At 31.7% G+C, this 22,201-nt stretch overlaps 1 protein-coding gene across 1 annotated transcript; it reads right to left on the bottom strand.

Annotated features, from left to right (window-relative positions):
* Window positions 1-13,841: 13,841 nt before the first annotated feature.
* LOC131616528 (pathogenesis-related protein PR-4-like) lies at window positions 13,842-14,620 on the bottom strand. Its single transcript, XM_058887889.1, has 2 exons — window positions 14,249-14,620; window positions 13,842-14,115 (listed from the first exon to the last, which is right to left on the bottom strand). Exons 1-2 carry the CDS (start codon window positions 14,522-14,524, stop codon window positions 13,951-13,953), a joined length of 441 nt encoding a protein of 146 aa, XP_058743872.1. The 5' UTR covers window positions 14,525-14,620; the 3' UTR covers window positions 13,842-13,950.
* Between the last annotated feature and the right edge of the window lie 7,581 nt (window positions 14,621-22,201).

Here is a 22,201-nt window from a genome sequence, read left to right as displayed (position 1 = left end):
TGACATGCATCTAGTGCTTAAAAGTATATGAACCTTTCCATTCCAGCATATACATATCTTTTTTAAATTCATTTCCCTTTTGGTGGAGCATGGTCATAATTGATACTCCACTTTCAATCAACCATATATGTTAATTTGGAATATGAGTTCAAATGGATAGCTTAGCTAGTATGGCTCATAAAATTGCCACAAAGGCTGAACTTTTTCAGTTACAAAGAACCATAAATATTTCTTGAATTGTCTCATTCCCAGTATTCCCTTTATGAAAGAAACAAGTTTTACATCAACATAGACATTTGAGTATTATGAGGAGAACATGACAAAAACTAAAAATAACTAGAGACATAAGAATAAAAATACCTAGTAGTATTTGAACTGATACAAGTGAAGTATATATAAATATATTTATTTCACAAATATCTCAAAAATTTATATATCAAAAGTAACCTTTTCTTTTTGAACTTTATACATCATTTATGCAGTGACTGTCCTAATTAACCAAACTTTCTAGCTACCTATTCTAATGAATCAGATCTAAAGAATTTCCATAAGAGTCATCCTAACATCAATTAAACATTTATACAAAGCTTTTACTATTTCCTCAATATCCTGAACTATTTCCTCCAATTCCTTGGAAGTTTTGGAAGGAAAGCGGGTTTTGTGGTCACTCCCCTGTTTCTGCATTATTATATTGTCACACAGAAATTCATTCTTCACTCGAAGGACATGTTCCATTAGTTTGCATAATATTAACCCAACATGGCTCCCTATCTTGAGAACTCTATTTCATAATTGTGATTTTAATCCAAGAAACTAAATTATGAAGAAATCCTAATCAGATCAACATTACTGTTGTTGTTAACAAAGAATGAAAGTGGCTACAAAGTGCCCAAAAAAATCATTACCAAGCACTAAATTAAAAACACGGTCAAGTAGAGTAGGATAATCAGAAAATGGTGCATATTTCAATTTCCAAAATGTATTATCATTGTTGAAAATCAATAGGCAGCTTAGCTAGGAAAGTCATACCCCAACTCAGAAAATATTGCTGCATGGAAAAAGTAAATTTTACAGATATTATATTGGTCTATAGCTAAAGCTATGTACTAAGAAACAAATACATGAAAGAGAAATCAGTGTTGGTGTTCCCAATTTCTTCTGTTTCCTATTTGAATACGAGAGAGGTATGTATTTTTCTTTAGCCTGAAATGGAAGGTTTCTTCTATTTTAAACCACACATGAACCTTTCAGTATCACCACTATACAGTACATTGAGATCAACATTTTTAAGTGTTTGGCCAAGAAGTAGACTACTTACAAGACATTAGTTTTCCTCATTTACGTGCAACACGGTGTAATGCTTAATAGCTTCAGGATACTTCTGCTGCTTAAAGAATTCATTCCCTGCAAGTCAATGATAATAATGAGCAGGTCGAGATCCTTTCCTTGCAGAAGGTGTATATGAAGAAGTCCTTCAAAGTTCAAACAGACATTTTTACAAACACTTTCCATGCATCCATCTCTCACATTTGAAAGTTCAAATTTACCTATTAATTTTACATTTAGCATAAACAAATTGTTGAGAAATTACAAGAAAAAAGAATCATAAAATTATATAGAAGTGTCCTGAATCGTTATTGTAGATTGAATCAGATAACGATGATCAATGACGTTGCTGCGTTGAGCTCACCTGTGTTCTGGAATCGTTGCAGTTGTGTGTGTCAGTTTTCGTTTTCGCCGATGATGATGATGTTGTCCGTGAGGTGAAGCTCGCGTCGGTGTTTGCAATTGCGTTGAAGATTGAAGGATCTGTAGGTTGTGCTTCTGTTGTTGATGCACCGTGGTTGCTGTTGAATCTGCTTGAAGGATAAAGTTGTGTCGATGTGCTGCAGATGGATGATGGGTTCTATATGTTGCGTTGCTGCAATCTGAATAGTGAGGCAAGTGAAGTGGTATGTTGGAGACTCTCTTGCAGGTTTAGATGCGTCAATGAAAGGAATGTTTGAAGACTGTGCATATGTTCATTTGCGGGTGTCGAGTTCAGTTATAAAATTAAATAATTTTTTTAAGCAATTTAAATTTACACCCGTTTTAAATTAAATGGGAGTAATTGATATCTGATTATAATAATATTTTTAATTTACACCCGATTTTTAATAAATAGAGTGTAATTTGTCACATGTTAATCCTTAAAATGAAACTTTATTTACAAAATTGCCATCATGATTCTAATTTACACCCGTTTTTAGAATATCGGGTGTATATTTTTAAATTATATTGTTCTTTTTGTACTAGTGATATACTAGCATATACATGCTTCTCTTTGTTATAAAGAAGCAGCACGTTATTTTTCTTTACAAGTCTACACAGCAATTGTTATGTTTTATTTTAAATATTAAAAAAAAAAATGCAGTACTTGAATGTTATGTTCTTTTTTAAATATTAAAATAAATAAAAAAATGAAGTAGTTGAATTTGATTGATGAATGAGATATTGGGATACATATATTAGCAACAAATCCCTCTCCTATTATTAATGAAATTATAGGTGGGATATAAATATATCTCAGTTTTAGAAATTAATTTAATTTCATTTGTTATAATTTTAAATTAAAGTTATTTGACATTTTAAATGATTCTATTGAGACTAGAAATCACCAAAATGACACTTCTTTTATGGATTTGATCATGAGAAATGTTGAATGTTAGTGTGCATATATTTCTATGTGAGTATTAGTTGGCCCAAAGGAAAATTGATATTTGACATGATTATATACACACACTTGTAATGATAAACATGTGATAATTTTAAGGCTTCAAATGTGAATGATAAATCAATCCAAAGAGGGGTTTATTATTTGACATGTTTTATTATCAATGTTGGATTGTTATAACAAGAGTATCACTAGCAATTAATATTATTGTCCAAAGACTTGATATTGATGGTGCACTAGATATCTTGAGATGAGTTATGACATTATTTGAACATATATTATTTTAGTTTATTTTATGATTGATTTCAAATCATTAGTTCCGGTTCTTAATGGTGCCAATTTTAAGGATTGGAAGGAAAACATTTTAATTGTTTTTTGGCTGCATGGATCTTGACCTTGTATTAATGATAAATCGACCCCTTCTCCTATAGACTTCAGTACCTTTAATGAAAGGAAAATTATGAGAAGCGGTCTAATCGCATGAGTCTTATGATCATAAAGTGCGGCGTTCTAGAGGCATTCAAGGATACTATATCTAAAGAAATAACAAATGCTAAAGATTTTATTGCTAAAATTGAAAAGCACTTTGCTAAAAGCGATAAAGTGGAAGCAAGCACACTTCTTCAAAGCTTGATTTCTATAAAGTATAAAGGCAAAGGAAACATAAGAAAGTATATTATGGAAATGTCTAATATTTCTTCCAACAAATTTATGGCACAAAAGCTTGAGTTGTCGGATAATTTACTCGTGCATTTGGTATTAATATCTCTTACTGCACAATTTGGTCAATTTAAGATTAACTATAATTGACAAAAGGAGAGAGTACAAAGTGGACAAATTTTTATAGAACATTTAAGGACAAACTCCATGATAGCGGACCCTATGACAAAGGGGCTTCCACCCAAGGTCTTTCATGAGCAAACTGCTCACATGGGTGTTATAGAATTAGAGGATTCTTTGGTTTAGTGGGAGTTAGTCATTGTTATCAATTATGTTCTATGTTTGATAGTATATTCATATTACGTTCTGATCAGAAATAAAGTTTAGTTATTCAGTTTATTGCACTTTGTATGATAATATGGATTTCAGTAAAGTAAGGAGGACCAGTTGAAAATTGACATGTATTGATCACCTTCATGTGATTTTCATGCTACATATTTCATGATTAATCTGTGTCATTTAGTTGTATTTATATTTGTGATCATTGATGGGTTTAATTATGATTGATATAATGAAAACCGCTTTGGTCCTATATATGGATATAATTAATGGACGAGATGAGGATATGTCCAATGTTTATAATGGAAAATTTTGAGCTCATAAAGTCTAACACATTTATAAGGATACATATATGACCAGTGGGAGATTGTTAGAATTTTTTGGGGTCATACATGTAATAAATTAATGTGTTAGGACCATTATTTAATTAGCCAAATTAAAGTGATCTATTTAATGTAAAATTTATGGCTAAGGATGTAATTGTCATGAAAAATATTGTGTAGATACCAAAAGTCTTATTTCTATTATTTGTGATGGGTAAAATTGGAATAAGAAAACTTGAATAATCATGACCCTTCATGGAAGGGCATGAGATTCTAAACTTGAATAAACATGACTCTTCATGAAAGGGCATGTGATTATTATAAATAAGGGGTTATGGTCCCCAATTGTAGACTACTAGAAAATATCATTGAATATTTATTCTCTTTATCCCATTGAAGGAGAAACTAAGGAATTAAGGAATCTACAATTGGAAGGTCATTTGTCCTATCAAGATCATCTTCTTTTCATCAAAATTTCATGGATCTTAAAGGTACGCTTCCGCTTTATTCTTCATCATGAATTAAATATGGATTAATAAAGTCTTAATTTATTAGAAAATTACCAACAATTATACCTAAAAATAAAGAAAACAATAAAAAAAAAAAGTGTTTTCAAAGCTGCAAACCAAAAAGAAGGTTGTTTCAATAATTACTTCTTACTTTTACCTAAAACAAGTTGGGAAAACTATTAAAGATTTTTTGACTTTTGGATGAATTTGTACAAGTTGGGAAAACTCTTAAAGATTTTTTGACTTTAGGATGAATTTGTTGTTTCGTATTACAAGTGGTGAAATCTCACACACAAAAAAATAATAAATATGAAGGTCAAACTTAGTAACACACTAGAAAATTTGCTTTTAGTGGCAGATTTAGTGACCAAAAAATTTCGATCACTGTAGCGACTGAATTAGCCATCAAAATTTAATATTCTTAAGTCAAGTTTAAGAGATTACTAAATCAGTCACTAAAATAAATCAAACATCGATTTAGCGACTATAATTTTATGACCGACTATTGAGTCATAAAAAAATATTTTTATATAAAATTTAATTTATATAAAAAAATCAGAGACTAAAGTTTTGGTCACTAATATATTTTTTTTTTGTTTTTCCTATTTTAAATCTTCTTTAATATGTCACTATTTCCCTTCCAATTTTTTAAAACATTTTAATTAACTTTTAATTTTTAATTTGTAGTTAAAATTTCTTCTTTTTATTGTTTTAATAAATAAGACATATATTTATATATAAAATAAAGCTATTTTATATTTGTATAAAAGTGAATTTAATTTTCATTATACAATATTTTATGTGTGCATAACGAATTTTCATAGTAAAATAAAATTTATATAATTATTTTTAAATTTTATTTAAATTTTTTATTTCTTTATTTTATATATATATATATATATATATATATATATATATATATATATATATATATATATATATATATATATATATATATATATATATATATAAATATAAAATATAACAAAAGATATTAAACGGTCTAGTGGTAAGGCCGCGGAGGTCACGAGTTCGATTCGTAGGTTTGAAAGTTATATGAGAATGACCTCCGCGGCCATATATATATATATATATATATATATATATATATATATATATATATATATATATATATATATATATATATATATATATATATAGTATAGCTTCAACAATTTTTAAAAAAAATAAATAGTATAGCTTATTACCGCTATTGTTTTCACATTAAATATTGTCTAAACATGCTACTAAGTTTATGATAAAAACTATTTGCAAAAATCAAAGTTGTATTACGGTAATACTTAGAATTGCATAAAATACTCAAAACTTACTATCATTAGCATTAAAATAATCAAAATTTAATATTCTAAATAATTTAAAATCATGACTCACAAAACAACAAATGTTCTAGAGACTAAAATTGAAGTAATCAAGTATAAACACAACTGTTAACTAGTTAAGAAACCAATTCGAAACCAAAAAATAATACTCTTCTCCTTCGCTTCTTTTTTATGGTTGTAGACACGTCAGAAAATAGCTAATCAGTAATTACACGCTGACTAAATTGACCACACCACAGCATGCCAAATCATAACAAAACCTCCCCTTAACTTAACCTTCACTCCTAAATATAAGAAAAACTCAAAAAGCAAACTAAGATCCTTAGGAAAAGCAGACTACACCCCTAGCCACTTAAAAATCTTCTACTAGACACTGGAGGATAGATTACAAGTAACAAACAGATGTGAGGAAAATTCAAGTGAATCCACGCATAAGATATAGTGATACCCTCCGTATAAACAATGTCCTTTAGTTTGAATAAGTTCTCTCTATAAGAGATCATATTCATTAATACTTATGAAGAAAATACCACCAGTTTAGAGGGATACCAACTATACTTCAAATGAACGAAATAGGTAGATTCTCCCTAGCTAAGGAGTAAGATACCATCCTTGTTTTTCATGTTCATAATTTTCATTTCAAGTGCCATGGAGCCATATTGACAAAAGCATATCTCATAGCTCAAGTGATGAAATTTCATGCTAATGTTCTCTTTGAAAAGCTCTTTCTACATACTTCAATCCACTTGTTAAAAGTTTTCTCAAACTATTTTTGGATCATGGAGAAAAATGGCCACAAAATTGGAAAAATTCAAGTGAAAACACTTTAAAAATTTCAAAGTTTTTTGAACATAAACTTCATAATTCCATATCTCTCAAAATAATCATTTTTTGATGAATCTTGATTAGAGGCAAAGTTGTTTATTTGATCAAGATCTACAACTTTCATGTTGAGAGATTTTTGAGTTTGAAGGTGAAATTTGAAGTTCCCAAAATGAGGTCAAAATCACTTTAAAACCCTAATTTTGACTTTTGTTGACTTTTTGATTCTTGATGAATTCTCTTGATTTTCTTTGGTCAAATGTCTTCAATAATCATATGTTGATGATTTTGATCCTCAAAAGTTCATGGTTGACCATTTTTCTCAAAAGTCAAAGATTGACCCACACAGTTGACTTTTTCCAAACGAACTGCAGTTTTGTGGATTCCACATGAATCAAGATTTCCTCTTTAAATGAATGATGTGAATGGATTATAATTTTTATTTGGATGCCCTTGAATCATGGTTTGAGTTATGGAGCCATGTCCTGATTAAAAGTCAACCCTCTAGTTGAATTAGGTTAAAACCCTAATTTGAACATCAGGTGATCTTGAAAGTTGTTGATCTTGAATTAGGTCATCCTTGGACTTTGATATTGATGGGAGAACCCTTTGAATAATAGGATAATGTTGAACCTTCTTGTGGTACTCAAAACCCTAATTTGCTCAGTCTCCTCTTGATCAATCTCATGTCTTAGGACACAAGCATCAAGCAACAATTTATTTGTATTTTTGGTTAGCAAATTATATATGCATGATGATAATGATGACGATGATTATCATAATATTTAAAATATGGTGGGATCTCAGTGTTAAAAAATTAGGGTACAACACCGGAGTGTCGTTAAGAACAAACCAAAACTATGAGAAAGATTGAGTTTCTTGAACAAACATAAGAAAACCCTATTAGGTTTCATGAAAGAGAGAGAAGAGGGAAGAAGAATAAATATTAGGATTGGTTGTAACTGTGTTTCTTATTCACTTTCTCTATTAGAGTTTATAGATTACAAGTGAATAATAACAATCAACCTCTCTCAACAACCTAAGAGAACTACTCTATTTATAGACTACTAAGCTAACTTAGGCTATAAGCTAACTTAAATAATTGGGTTAAACAAACAGGCTTTAATTGACATGCTTACAAACCTAGCATTATCTAGTACTACATGCAAGAACATATTTCGACTACAACATACAGGACTTCGACATCATCATGTGCATAGACTTTGACAACATGCTCAAACTTTGTCGAGATACTAGAGTTGATCCAAAATATCAAAAAAATTCACCTTGGAATAGACTCTACAACCTAAGGGAAATAAACTACTTGTCATCATGCAGCTTTATCAACTGGATATAGTGGAAAAACTTGCAACTTGGTATCAACAACATTTTGATCTGTCTAAATCTTCATCACTTGAACTTCTCCACACTCGATTAATTCTATGATAAAATGCAGCCTAACATCGATGTGCTTGGTTCGCTCATAATAGGATGAATTATTCAACATATGTATAGCACTTTGACTATCACATTTAACATTGATAACTCGACCTTGAAGTTTCAGATCCTTAGCAAAACCTTCAAGCCACAATGCTTCTTTCATATCTTTAGTGAGGGCAATATATTCGCTTCAATGGTTGATAAGGAAAAAACCTTCTAAAGTGTCACTTTCCAACTGATTGATGTGCCAAACATAGTGAACACATATCCAGAAATAGATTTTTTTGGAATCCATACAACCCGCATAATCAGAGTCGACATATCCTTTGATTTTGACTTTACTATCATCTCCATAAGATCCAACATAAATCAGGTCTATACTCAAAACCCATTTGTGTACCTTCAAATCCACTTCAATTCTTTTCAATGCGCCTTTTTGGGATTGGCCATTTACCTTCTTACAAGGCCCACTCCATACGATATTACTGGCCTTGTACAAACCATAGCATACATAAAAGAACCTATTATACTAGCATATGGAGTTATGTTCATATTGTCTTTTTCGATATTAGTACTAGGAATTTGAGTCTTACTCAGCTTGAATTGAGGATTTGTTGGTGTCACAACATGCTTTGAATTTGACATGCAAAACTTGTCGAGAATCTTATGGACGTATGTCTCTTAAGATAAACATAATCTCAACTTCTTTCTATCTCTTCGGATGTCAATCCCAAGAATTCTGGATGTAGCTCCTAGATCCTTAATGTCAAACTCCTTATTGAGTTCAACCTTCCCCTTTATTACATCCTCGAATTTGTTGGTTGCTATGAGATATCATCCACATAAAGCAACAAAAATTTGATGTAAACAGTGTGGTCAAACTGGCTCTTAGTAAAACCTATGTGTGCCATGAACTTGTCGAATCTCTTTTTCCATAATCGAGGAGATTGTTTTAGACCATATAAAGATCTATTCTAATTGCACACATAATCTTCCTTCCCTTTTTCCACATACCCTTCAGGCTGCCTCATCAGGATTGTTTCATCTAGATCACCATACAAGAAGGTGGTCTTCACATCTATCTGTTCAAGTTCTAGGTCGAACTTTGCCACCATGGATAACAACATTTTAATGGATCTATGTTTCACAACAAGTGAGAATACATCATTGAATTCGACTCCTTCTTTCTGAGTTAACCCCCTAGCAACCAATATTGCCTTGTATCTCTTTGACATCACTCCTTGGATTTCTTTCTTAACCTTAAAAATCCACTTACAGTTGCCTAATCTGTATCCTGTAGGTTTTTCGATTAGCTCCCAAATGTGGTTATCATGAATATATTTCATCTCATCATCCATGGCTTTCAACTAGTCAGTCTTATTTTGCCTCCTCGCAGCTTCCTTGTAGTCTTTAGGTTCTTCATCAAGAACCTTACTTGCAGGGATTAAGGGAAATGTTGTGAGATCTGCATAACCAAGTCTCTGAGGTGGCTAAATGACTCTTCTCGACCTGTCTCTGAGGTAGTCATCAATAGCTTACTCAGTTTCTTCATCAGCAACTTGGGTTTCTTTTTTGACTTTATCTAGGTTATACAATTCAACATCACTATGCTCCACCTCAAGGGGAATATCTTCCTATTCTAGCTCTTCTTCATAGATTTCTACATTTTGACCATCATCATTTGTTTTCTTTAACGCCATTTCTGCTTCATTGAAATCTACATCACGACTTATGATACACCTTATGTGATTTGGCTCCAGGCACCATAACATATAAGCTTTAAGTCCTTCAAGGTACCCCATGAACATGCATCTCATAGCACTAGGTTAGACTTTATCTGGCCTAATGTAAGCACATAATACACAGCCATATACTCTAAGTAAGACAAGATTAGGTGGATGTCTAGACCAAATTCTTCTAGTGCTTTGTCCCTAAGGAAGTCGAGGGACATCTATTTATCAACTACGCTGCTGTCGAAATAGCCTCAGGCCAAAGTACCTTCTTCAATCCAACACTAACCAATATGCATCTAACTCTTTCTAAAATGGTTCGATTAAACCTTTCAGCTAAAACATTTTTCTAGGGAGTACATTCTGTAGATATGTGCCTTGCAATACTAGTCATAGCACAATAGCTGTCGAATGCCTCATTTCAAAATTCAAGACCATTGTGTGTTCTCAATCTATTGACTTTCTTGCCAATTTTGTTTTCGACTAGTGTCTTCCAACTTTTAAAATTTTGAAAAGATTCATCCTTAGCTTTTTGAATGAATACCCATAACCTTATGGAATAATTATCAACTATGGATAGAAAATACCTTGCACCTAAATGTGAAGGACACCTTGCACACCCCCAAAGATTAACATGGATATAATCAAGGGATCCATGTGTTCTTTATTTACTTTTTTTAAACTTCACCCTACAGGATTTACCAAATACACAAGGTTCACAAAACTCCAACTTCTCGACCTGGTCACCACATAGTAGATTTTGTTTCAACAATTTGACCAGGTCTCTTTCACTGACATGGTCAAGTCTCTTATGCCATAACTTAGTCTTCAACATAGGTTTTATGGATGCCACAATGGCTGAACTACTTATAACCTCAGCCTCAAGGGTATACATGCCTTGCCTTTTGATGCCTCTTAAGTCTTCCTTCGACCCATTCATTACCCTTAAGACACCTTGTTTTTCTTTGAAATCATATCCTTTATTGTTGAATTTACCAAGAGAAATCAAATTTCTCTTCAAATCCGGTAGATACCTGACACTAGTTAATAGCTTTATTGACTCATCATGGAGCTTGAATCTTACAGATCCAATTCCTGTAATTTTGTAAGCTTTGTTGTTTCCTAAGAGCACTGATTCTCCATCTAAATCAAAAAATTCCTCAAACACATCATAGTTTGGAGTCATGTGCCAAGTGCAACCAGAATTCATGATCTATTTCTTGCAAGAATTGCTGCTCTAAACTACAAGAACATAAGATAATTTAAAATCATATTTCACAATGGTTGTATTACCATTGCCCTTACCACCATGATTATTCTGTCGATCAGGGCACACCTTTCATGTGTGACCCTCCTTATTACAGTGATAACACCTAATTGCAGAAGTATCACAACCATAAGAATTCTGCTGAACTTACCCTTTTCCTTTTCAAACATACCATCTTTCTTCGAGAATTTCCCCTTAACAAACAAACCTTCACCAACAGACGATGGTTTATGCTCCTTTCGTTCGTTTAAATCCTTAGAGTATAAGGATGATTGAACTTCGTCAAAGATCAAGGACTCTCTTCCATACAATAAAGTTTCTTTGAAGTGAGCATGAGACTTAGGTAAAGAACACAACAATAACAACACTTGATCTTCATCATTGATATTAACCTCGATATTCTCCAGAGAAAAAATCAACTTTTTGAATATATCTAACTGCTCACTCAAGACTCTATCTTCACTCATCTTGAATGAATATAAAACTTGCTTCAGGTAAGGGCGATTGACCAACGATTTGGTCATGTACAAACTTTTGAATTTTGACCACACATCCGCCACCATCTTCTTCTTCGTCACCTACTGGAGAACCTTATAACCAAGGTCCAATACGTTGGCGTTGTAGGTTTTCTCTACCATAGTCGTTTTCTCCTTCTCTGTTAGCACATCATCCATGGTTGCGACTCTCTTCAATGCTTCCAGCAAACCCTGCTTAACCAATAGGGCTTGAATCTTCAAGCTTCAAAACTCGAAATCATTCATACCAATGAATTTCTCAATCCCATACTTTGTTGATGACATCTTATGCTCCACGCTCACCGCACCAGTTTGTTGTATCAGAGTGCCGTCAAGAACAAACCAAAGCTATGAGAAAGATTGAGTTTCTTGAACAAACACAAAAAACCCTATCAGGTTTCATGAAAGAGAGAAGAGGGGAGAGAAATTATAATTGTTTTTCTATTCACTTTCTCTATTAGGGTTTAGAGATTACAAGTGAATAGCAACAATCAATATTTCTCAACAACCTAAGAGAACTAGTCTATCTATACACTACTAAGCTAACTTATGTTACAAGCTAACTTAAACAATTTGGCTAAACAAACAACCCCAATTTGGCATACTAACAAACCTAGCATCATTGACTACTGCATGCTAGAACACAATTCGACTACAACATGCAGGACTTCGACATCACCATGTGAACAGACTTCGAGATACTAGAGTTCAATCCAAAATCTCACAATAGGTTTATTGATGATGTTGTTGTTGTAGTTTTGTTGAGAGATTATTTTTAGGAGTTATTGTTTAATGCAAGTTATTGTTTTTTCGTTGTTGATGTTATTGTTGTTGTTGTTGTTGTTTAGTTGTTCTACTATGCAAAATAATAAAAATCTATATGTTATACTTTAGTTGTTGGTGTTGGGTTTGAGTTTGAGATTGATATTGAGATTATATTTTTTGTGATTCTTTGTGCATCTCTCATCTTGTTCCATCGAATTGAGTTTATTATATCTAACGTCGATTGTTTATTTCACACTAACCCATGTTTGGACATATAACCTATTAAGTTGATTTTAAAAATAATCATACAAAAATTATGTTGTATTTGAAACATATCTTACACTGAATAATGTTTTCTACCATTCTGCAACTCATCATTCATTTCATGTTCTTTTATAGTTAAAATCTCTCAGATACTTCTAATTTTAGTTCAACTTTCTTCCATATTTGTTTGTTTTTCAAAGCATGACATTTTATACTAAGAATAATTTGAAGAAAAGGAATTGTTGAATAAAGAACTTGAAACATTGAATATATTATAACACAATTGTTTATATAATTATTTTCCTAATCAATTTTGAGAAATTATATTTCGATTAGGGTTTAGCGAAATAAACAATCCACATTCGATTTAATAAACTCAATCCTATTTTACCCGTAAGTTGAATGTCAAAATTTCCCACTTAAAATTTTTAAAAAATAAGGATCCTATTAGGTATCGAACCCATGGCCTTTACACATTACCCGTCGGTTAAGTTAAAACCCAGAGGTAAAGTGACACACTTTTTATGACACCCTTCATGACCTCATCTGTAAACTGAAGTAAAATCTCTTTTTTAACCGATATAAAAGATATTTTTCGTTGTTCTGATTATGCATTTCAACGATAGCTCAGAAATAAGATATTTTTGAATTTTGTTAAGATTTGGAAAAAATCATGAGCTAACACCCTTATTTTTATATTTATGTCACTTAATCTAGCCGAAATAATATTCTCATTATTCTCCCATTACTTTGATGACAATCTTTGCATATCTTGGATGGGTGTTTCGAGTCTTTAAGTTATGGAGCACTAAACTCTTATTTTATTTGTACTCTGTCGAGTGAAACTTGACTTACTTTAGTTTTTTAAGTCCACGATTTTTACTGTGGCACTTAAATGCTTATCTCCGAGCATGATTACATAGACATATAATATAATATAATTTTTTTCCTAATCCTCTATAATTAAATAATTTTATCTTCGGTAGACACTCATAGGTATTCATATTCTTACTGCTTAAATCTTTTGGGTCGCAATGTGACTTATCTTCAATTTGACTATGAGACATCCTACCAATTTTCCCAACACCAATGGTTGATTGGTTGGTATTATTTCAAGATTTATCCTAAAAAGAAAAATGAAACACAAATGAAAATACAAATTTATTAACGTGTACTGTCATAGATTCATACACATTTGTCTTATTTATGGTATTATTAGGCTGTAATACAGCTTCTGATCACAAAGAGTGATTCATATTGTCCTTAACAATTAACAAAGACATAGTTAACTTGAAGGTGACCCTGCTGGTAACCCTGCTTATTGGTATCAATTTGATTGAAGACATTCACATCCAAGTCCAGTCCACCATTAGAGCACTGATCCACTATTCTCACTGTTGTCTGAGCACCAGTTGCAGTATTTGTCACCTGCATCATCATCATCACCACAATATTATTAATTAATTCACTTCTAGCAAGTAACAACTAATCAACAAAAACTAAATATATAAAAAACTATCACCTATGAAATATAAAAATCTATTAGAAATTTTTTTCGTACCCTCAAGCATTTTCCGCAAGAATCTCTGCCTGTAGGTCCGGCAGGTCCACAAAAGGCAGTCCAACCGTATTTGCTACGCCATGACAATGGCTGATTAGCATCCCAGGTAGCACAGTAAACACTTGCTCTATTGTAATCATAGTTTATATTCTGAGGGTTGTAGTTATTGTATGTTGCTCTTACGTTGTTTGCACTCTGACCACTCACTAACATTGTTGTTCCCATGATCAGGAAACAAAGTACCAACAAGGTTAAACTTCTCTGTATGCTTTCCATTTTCTCTTTTTCTGTGTGTTCAATTGTAGAGGGATGAGTACAAATATATAGACTTGGAGAAAGGTGAAAGTCACTCGACGGTACTACATTTCTACGGCTGATAATTACTCTCAAGTCCAATAATGCATTTCAAGAGTTAACATGCTGGTTTTTATTTTTGGTTTGATTTTTCTTTAGTGTGTATAATTTGACTTTCTAGTGGTTTGATTTTTCTGTCTAGTTCTAAGACAATGCATATAGTCGATAGTTTGACTTGTCTACTTGATATTAAGGTGCAAGACAAATTTGAAAATGATGTATTTAGAAACCATGAAGGCGGTTTGGGAATGAGTTTATCTTTGGTTGGGAAACAATTTGGACATATCTATTGAAGAATTCAAAAATTTTGGATGCATTCAAGAGACGGTGAAAAATGCTAAGAATAGAGTTATCCTAAATTTTATTTGGGTTGCTCTTATTTGAAGCATTTGGCCAATGAGAAATGCCTTGGTTTTTGATAATGTTCATTTTAGCTTTGAGATGGTTATTTCCAATACTATATTTTACTTTTGAAGATGGTTGTGTAATAGTGATCCCAATTCTAGGCTTATTTTTTAAGATTGGTACAAACTACCTCTAATTATTATTATCTATAATTAGAGTTTCTCGGTTGTAAAGGTTGCACCCCTAGTGCGATTTCTTTAATCATTGCCTATTAAAAAAAATAGTAGTTGAACAGAGGTTATCCTAAAGGATATAGATTTTATTATCCTACCGATAATAAAAGAATGGTTGAAACTAATCAGAATATTTGGTTAATTGAAAATGACAAAAATAATAAGAGCAAAGAGAAAGAAATTAAAGAAATTACACTACGATAAAAACTGTCCCCAACGACGTGTTTAAGTGATGTGATAAACATGTGGCAAAAAATATTTGTTAAGACGTATTTATCACGTCACTAATTTTTTTAAATATTAAAATAATAAATGTCGCGTTATCACATGAGAAATCAGATATTTTAAATTAAAAAAAATTGTGACGTGTTTATCACTAAGGCTGTTCAAAAAAACCATAATACTATATTGAACCACATAATCGAACCGAACTATTGTTAAAAAACTGAACTATTCTCTTTGGTTTATGAACCGAACCATAGTTTATCAAACAATTTGATAACCGAACTGAATCGTCAATTGAACCAAAACTAACCAAATTGAATTGTTATTAATTAACCATGTTTATGGTATGGTATGGTATAACTTTATTACTTTTTTTTTATAGCAACTTGATTAAGATGGAACTTTATATTTTCTCCAATTTAATTTTTTAATATTAAACTTCATTTTATTTTAAGGGTTAATACTACTTTACCCTCCGCCATATAGGTGAGATTCGGTTTACCCCCCTCTAAAAAAAAATTTATTGGACAAATCTTGCAAAATAAAGATTCCATCAAATTTGACCCTGATCAATTTTTTTGACCAAGATTCTTAGAATCTTGCCTACATGGCATTTTTGGTAGTGTTGACTGTACAACACATAAGCAATGTGGCACAGTCAGCACTGCCACGTGGAATTTAATTTTTTTTTTAAATTTTTTTATTGATTTTTTTTATTTTTAAAAAAAAATTTTGTTGATTTTTTTAAAATTTTATTATTATTATTTTTTTTAAAAAAAATTAATATTTTTTTTTGTTGATTTTTTTAAAAAAAAATTTATTATTTTTTTAAAAAAAATATTTGACAGTACCTACGAATTTACATACGAATTTGACAATACTCGCGGATTTACCTACGGATTTGAAAATACCTGCGAATTTATATATAATAAAAATAAATTTTAAATAATAATTAAAAATAAATTGGAAAAAAATATTAAATTTTAAAAAAAGGAAAAAATATTAAAAAAATTTTAAAAAAAAAAAATTTAAAAAATCAACATAAAAAATTTAAAAAAATCAATAAAAATTTTTTAAAAAAAAAATTTAAAAAAATCAATAAAATTTTTTTTTAAAAAAAAATTTAAATTCCACGGGGCAGTGCTGACTGTGCCACATTGCTTATGTGTTGTACAATCAGCACTACCAAAAATGCCATGTAGGCAAGATTCTAAGAATCTTGGCCAAAAAAATTGATCAGGGTCAAATTTGATAGAATCTTTATTTTGCAAGGTTTGTCCAATAATTTTTTTTTAGAGGGGGGTAAACCGAATCTCGCCTATATGGCAGGGGGATAAAGTAGTATTAACCCTTATTTTAATTATGAAAAAGTTAGTTTTTTTGTATAGTAACAAATTGGTGACGTAAAAATCATGTCACTAATGAGTTGTCACACGCCCCCTCTACGGCGTATACAATCACGTTGCAAAAAAATGGTGACATGATTTTCCACGTTGTGACGCAAAAATTACATCACTAACGAGCTTTTTTTTTTTTAGTGTTAGAATACAAGTTCTTTTAGCTAGTGATTCTACTTCAATAATTATTGTTCCTTCTGCTCAAATGCATAATATTCAAGTAGAATTATAATGTAATGATCCCGAAAGAGACAATGAATCTATAATAAAACAACCAAGGGAAATGAAAATATGGTGTGTAAACTTAAGAAGACAAAATATGGACTTAAGCAACATTCTCGCCAATGGTATCTCAAGTTAAATGATTTTATTATAGCTTTTGGGTAAAAAGTTGTTGATCGATGTATATATCTAAAGGTCAGTGGGAATAAAATTATTGATTTAGTTTTATATGTTGGTGATATTTTGCTTACAACTAATGATTTTGGTTTATTATATGAGACTGAAATATTTTCTTTCTAACAACTTTGAAATAATAAAATATGAGTGAGGCATATTATGTGATTAAAATAGAAATATTTGTGATAGATATCAAGGATGGCAATGCTTGTCTCATAAAGCATATATCAATAAAGATTTATAGAAATTTAAAATGAATATTGATCAACATATCACGTTCCATTATTGAAATGAGGCAACATTAGTCTTATGCAATGTTGAAAGAATAACTTGGAAGGGAGACAAAAAGAAAGTATTGATATATTTGCAAGGAATGGATGATCATATGCTTATTTAAAGGAGATCTAACTAACTTTAAGTGATTGGATATTCATATTCAAATTTTACCCGCTGCATAAATACAAGAAAGTCAACATTTGATTATGAGTATATTTTACTAGAGGATCAATATCATAAAAAGTGTGAAGCAGAGTGTCATTATTGCATTCACTATAGAGACTGAATTTGTGACATGTTTTGAGGTCAGGGTTCATGAAAATTGACTACGGAACTTTATTTCATGACTTGGACTTGTCGACAAAATTTTCAAGCCGGTGAAGATTTATTGTGATAATTCGGCAATAATATTCTCTATAAGAAACGACGAGTATTCTAAGGGTGTTAATTATATGAAATTGAAGTAATTAGTCATTAAAAAAGATGTTCAGAAACAAAGAGTTTCAATTATCATATTAGCACACATATTATGATTGATGACCCTTTGACGAAAGGGTTACCACCTAAAGCATTTGGTGGCCATGTCGAAAACATGAGTATTATGACTATTAATGATGCTTTAATATTGATGTATGTGACACTTTGAGCTTATTTATGTAATGTTTCGACTTTGTTTTTTTTTACTCAAATTCATGCATTTAATGATCAAATGAACAAACGATGTTATTAATAAAGATATTATCGTTGAACCCATTAAGCATTTATTAACTAAGGATCATATTGAGGAAAAAGGTCAACATTATAGTATATGAAAGAAAATATATTGATTAAAGAATATACAACCCTTATGACTCTTATTGGTTTATATTCTTAATTATGATATATGATGGAATCAACAGACGTGTTAGCCTAGAAATTATAGTTGAATAATTTGACAGAGAATGGTAATGACCACGTTTGAAACTGTTAAGTGTAAAGAGACTCGGTTATAGTTTCAACATACTAACTATTTCAACTAAGATTGTTTGACTAAACTATCAGATGATTTGAGACATAGTGTATTTCAACACCTATGAAACTTGGTTTGGAAAAATCTATGGAACAAATCCACAAGAGAAAGATCACTTTCTTTAAAATATGTATGTTGAAGCGGTAGAGGGCAAGAAATAAAAGTTTTGAAAATATTTATCCGGAAATTTATCGTCTCCACATGGACTGGTTGGAAAAAAATTTCGTTCGACATATTCTTACTTCTTGAATTCGGGCTAAATGGGTTTTAAAGTAAAGTGCGGAAAAGTAAATTATAAATAAAAAATAAATGCACTTTTGAGAGGAGAAACTAATCTGACACGAATGTAAACAACTCGTCACAAATTTAAACTTATCACTCCATTTCACTCAACTTACAATACTTTTCAGAATCACCACATATCCTTCACATCAATGTCAGTTTCTACAACACCGACGAGAGTTCGACCATATTGCTTTTTCGACAATGTCTCAATCGGTCGAACAACACAGAGGCAATAAACTCTGATATTATATGGATGTTAACCCCAAACCTATCTCTAGAATCTAAAGCTAACAGATATCCCCCTAATCAAGATTCATGAGCTATATGTCTATAACAACACAAACCAAAGCATTTAAAAAAAATTCAAGGAAACACCGACAAAGATTTGTAAAGCAAACTTTATACAACAACATAGTAACAAATATATATAGGTTCAAAATAAACTTACAAAAAAACCCAACAAATATAGAATACATAGAGATAAGAGAAGAAGAATCACAAATCTCCCGGTTTGTCAACTCCGATTAATGAGCAATCCGACTCCGGATCATCAAAATGAAAATTCCATTGTTGTTTTCAAGCTCTCTCTACTCAAAAATGGTTGTGACGGTGTTGGGACTCAAACATACACAACACATACCTAAAAAAATTGATTTTTCCCCTATTTATTAAATTTCAAAGGGAAGGTGTTAGGCACCCTTTGCCTCCCTTGTACTCAAGGGGACCCATTTAGCCTTTAGGTTTTAGGTTTTTATAATTGTTGATTAATAAATTTAAAAAGTTAGCCTTTGCCCAAAAGGGTAAACCTCAGTTTTGATTAAGCCATTGTCCGATCGAGACAACAATAGCCGAATGCCAAAAGGCATATAAACAAATTGTAATAAAAATATTAGGCCTTAATGCATCATCATTGGCCAAAACAAGGTTTTTTAAAAAACATTTTAAAAGAGGAGACCTCATAGAAATCATTAGCTAAAACGTGTATTAAACGAAGAAAACAGCATTTTTAAAAAAGGGAGGCCTCAGTTATCATCATTGGCCAAAAAGGTAAACCTAAGGGTTTTGACAGAGTCATTGTCAGATCGAGACAAAAATGACCAAAGGCCAAAAGCCATGTATAGTGAAAATAAAAATAGGCCATTGTCAGATCGAGACAACAATGGCCAGAAACCCCTTTTTTATGGGAGGCCGGCCATTGTCAGATCGAGACAACAATGACCGGAAACCCTTTTTTCGGGGAGCCGACCAGTGTCAGATCGAGACAATAATGGCCAGAAACCCTTTTTTGGGGGAGGCCTCATAGGTAATCATCGGCCGAAAATATTTGAGTTTGTGATTGAGTTTGAATGATTTTAAATCGCGTTTGAGCGGTTTGAAAATTGCATTTGAAAGGGGGAAAGGATTTGTCGGCCGTCGTCAGTTAATCGACAACGGCAGATTAGGGACGTTCAAGACAAACCCTCAAGGGGAGAAGAGAAAAAGCGTAGAAAACGTAGTTTGTGTGAAAAAACGTAGTTTCGGGTGTGTGTGTGAATTTGTGAAAAAAGTACGTGAAATTGAAAAAAGATCCTTGATAGGATTGTCAAAGGTCCTATTTATAGCGTTAGAAAATTAGGTTAAAACCCACAAAAGTAAAAAGCCCAATTTTTGTCATTTTCAGAAATTAGTAATAATAAAATAATAATAATAATTTGTGTAATAATAATATTAGTTAAATAATAATAATTAGTGTAATAATAATATTAGTTAAATAATAACAGTAATTAGATAATAATATTTAATTAGTAAAATAATATTGAATAATAATAATTATTAGAATAATATTTATGTTAATAAATGATAAATTAGACTAAGTTAGTTTAATTAAAAGAAATAATTAATTAAATAATCAATTAAATTGATATATTAAACTATTAATTTATCAAGAAGAGTTTTAATTTAACAATTTATAATGAACCCAAATAAACCCCTATATTTTAAAAGAATATGTATATAAAATGCTAAAATACGAATTTATTTGTTAGTTGTATTTACACAAAATAATAAAAACCTATTAAAAATGAAAAATAATGTGTGCACAAATGATAGAAATGATTTGAGTGGGCCTATATTAAATTTGGTCCACACAAATGTTCTACACCCCTCAATTTGAGAATAGACCCCGTGTAAAAATAAATTTGATAAGATGAAGACCGGGTAAATTTTGGGGTATGACAGTTGCCCCTATTTAATTACTGTTCGATTGAAGGGCGGGAGAGTACGTAGTTCTCGTACGTTTGAATCGAAGAGTTATTAAATACCGGAAGACTCCGAAATTTGCCCCGAGTTTTAAAAGTTGTGATAGTAATTGGAGAGATAATGATGATGTGGGTATAGGAAACTCACGACTCGAGGGTCGGAAAGAAAATGATATATTGAAGACTCACGACTCGAGGGTCGGAAAGGAAGTGATTTGTTTAAAACTCAAGACTCGAGGGTTAGAAACTCACGACTCGAGGGTCGGAAAAGAAAATGATATATTTAGAAACTCACGACTCGAGGGTCGGAAACTCACGACTCGAGGGTCGGAAAGGAAGTGGTAGGTTAAATACTCACGACTCGAGGGTTGGAAACTCACGACTCGAGGGTCGGAAACTCCTGACTCGAAGGTCGGAAAAGAAAATAATATCTTTAGAAACTCACGACTCGAGGGTCGGAAAAGAAAATGATATGTATGGTTTAACACCAGAGTGTGATAACTTTATGAATGATAGTGATTTATGATGACTTGGATTTTTTGACGGGTGCTTCTGTGGTGGGCCATGAACTGACTAAGGCTTAGAGTGAATGCTTGTGTATATTGATAATGCTTATGTACATGCATAGAATGTTTATGAGCGAAATTTCAGTCTCCTTTTAGACCATTGAGTCCTTAGCCAATCCCCTAATACCCTATGTTTGTTGATATATAATTGTCTAGATATTTTGATGTATGGAATGTAATGATTTAACCAATGTGTGATGCGTGACTTAGTATGCTTAAATAATGCCCCAATGATGGGTCATGGATAACCAAAGCGTAGATAGCTTGCTTAATGTAATAAGGTTGTTTGTGAGGGTAGGGTGTGATGCTAGCGTGACTTCCCAATACCTGCTTTTGAAATTGAAGATCGCAGTAGTGGGAGAGAGATTTATCAGGGACTGTAAAAGTATGAAGATATCCTTTCATTGTATGTCTTGCTTCAGTTTGTTGGGTATTTTATGGAGGTTCGCCTTAATATGAGCTTGGACGCAGTTTTATCGTAGTACACATTTTGAGATGGCTAGCCCCATTCTTAGTTTTGTAATATGATGCCCCTTGATTGGACGACTCTTGGGATCCATTCCTTTTGATTGGGCCTCGTAGTGTTTTGCCCCAACCTTAGCTTTTAAAAAATATGCCCCTCGATCT

This window comes from Vicia villosa, linkage group LG1 (assembly GCF_029867415.1).
Source record: "Vicia villosa cultivar HV-30 ecotype Madison, WI linkage group LG1, Vvil1.0, whole genome shotgun sequence".
Taxonomy (NCBI): Eukaryota; Viridiplantae; Streptophyta; class Magnoliopsida; order Fabales; family Fabaceae; genus Vicia; species Vicia villosa.
Note: the sequence above shows the minus strand (reverse complement) of the source record. Positions and strands in the feature narration are given on the sequence as shown.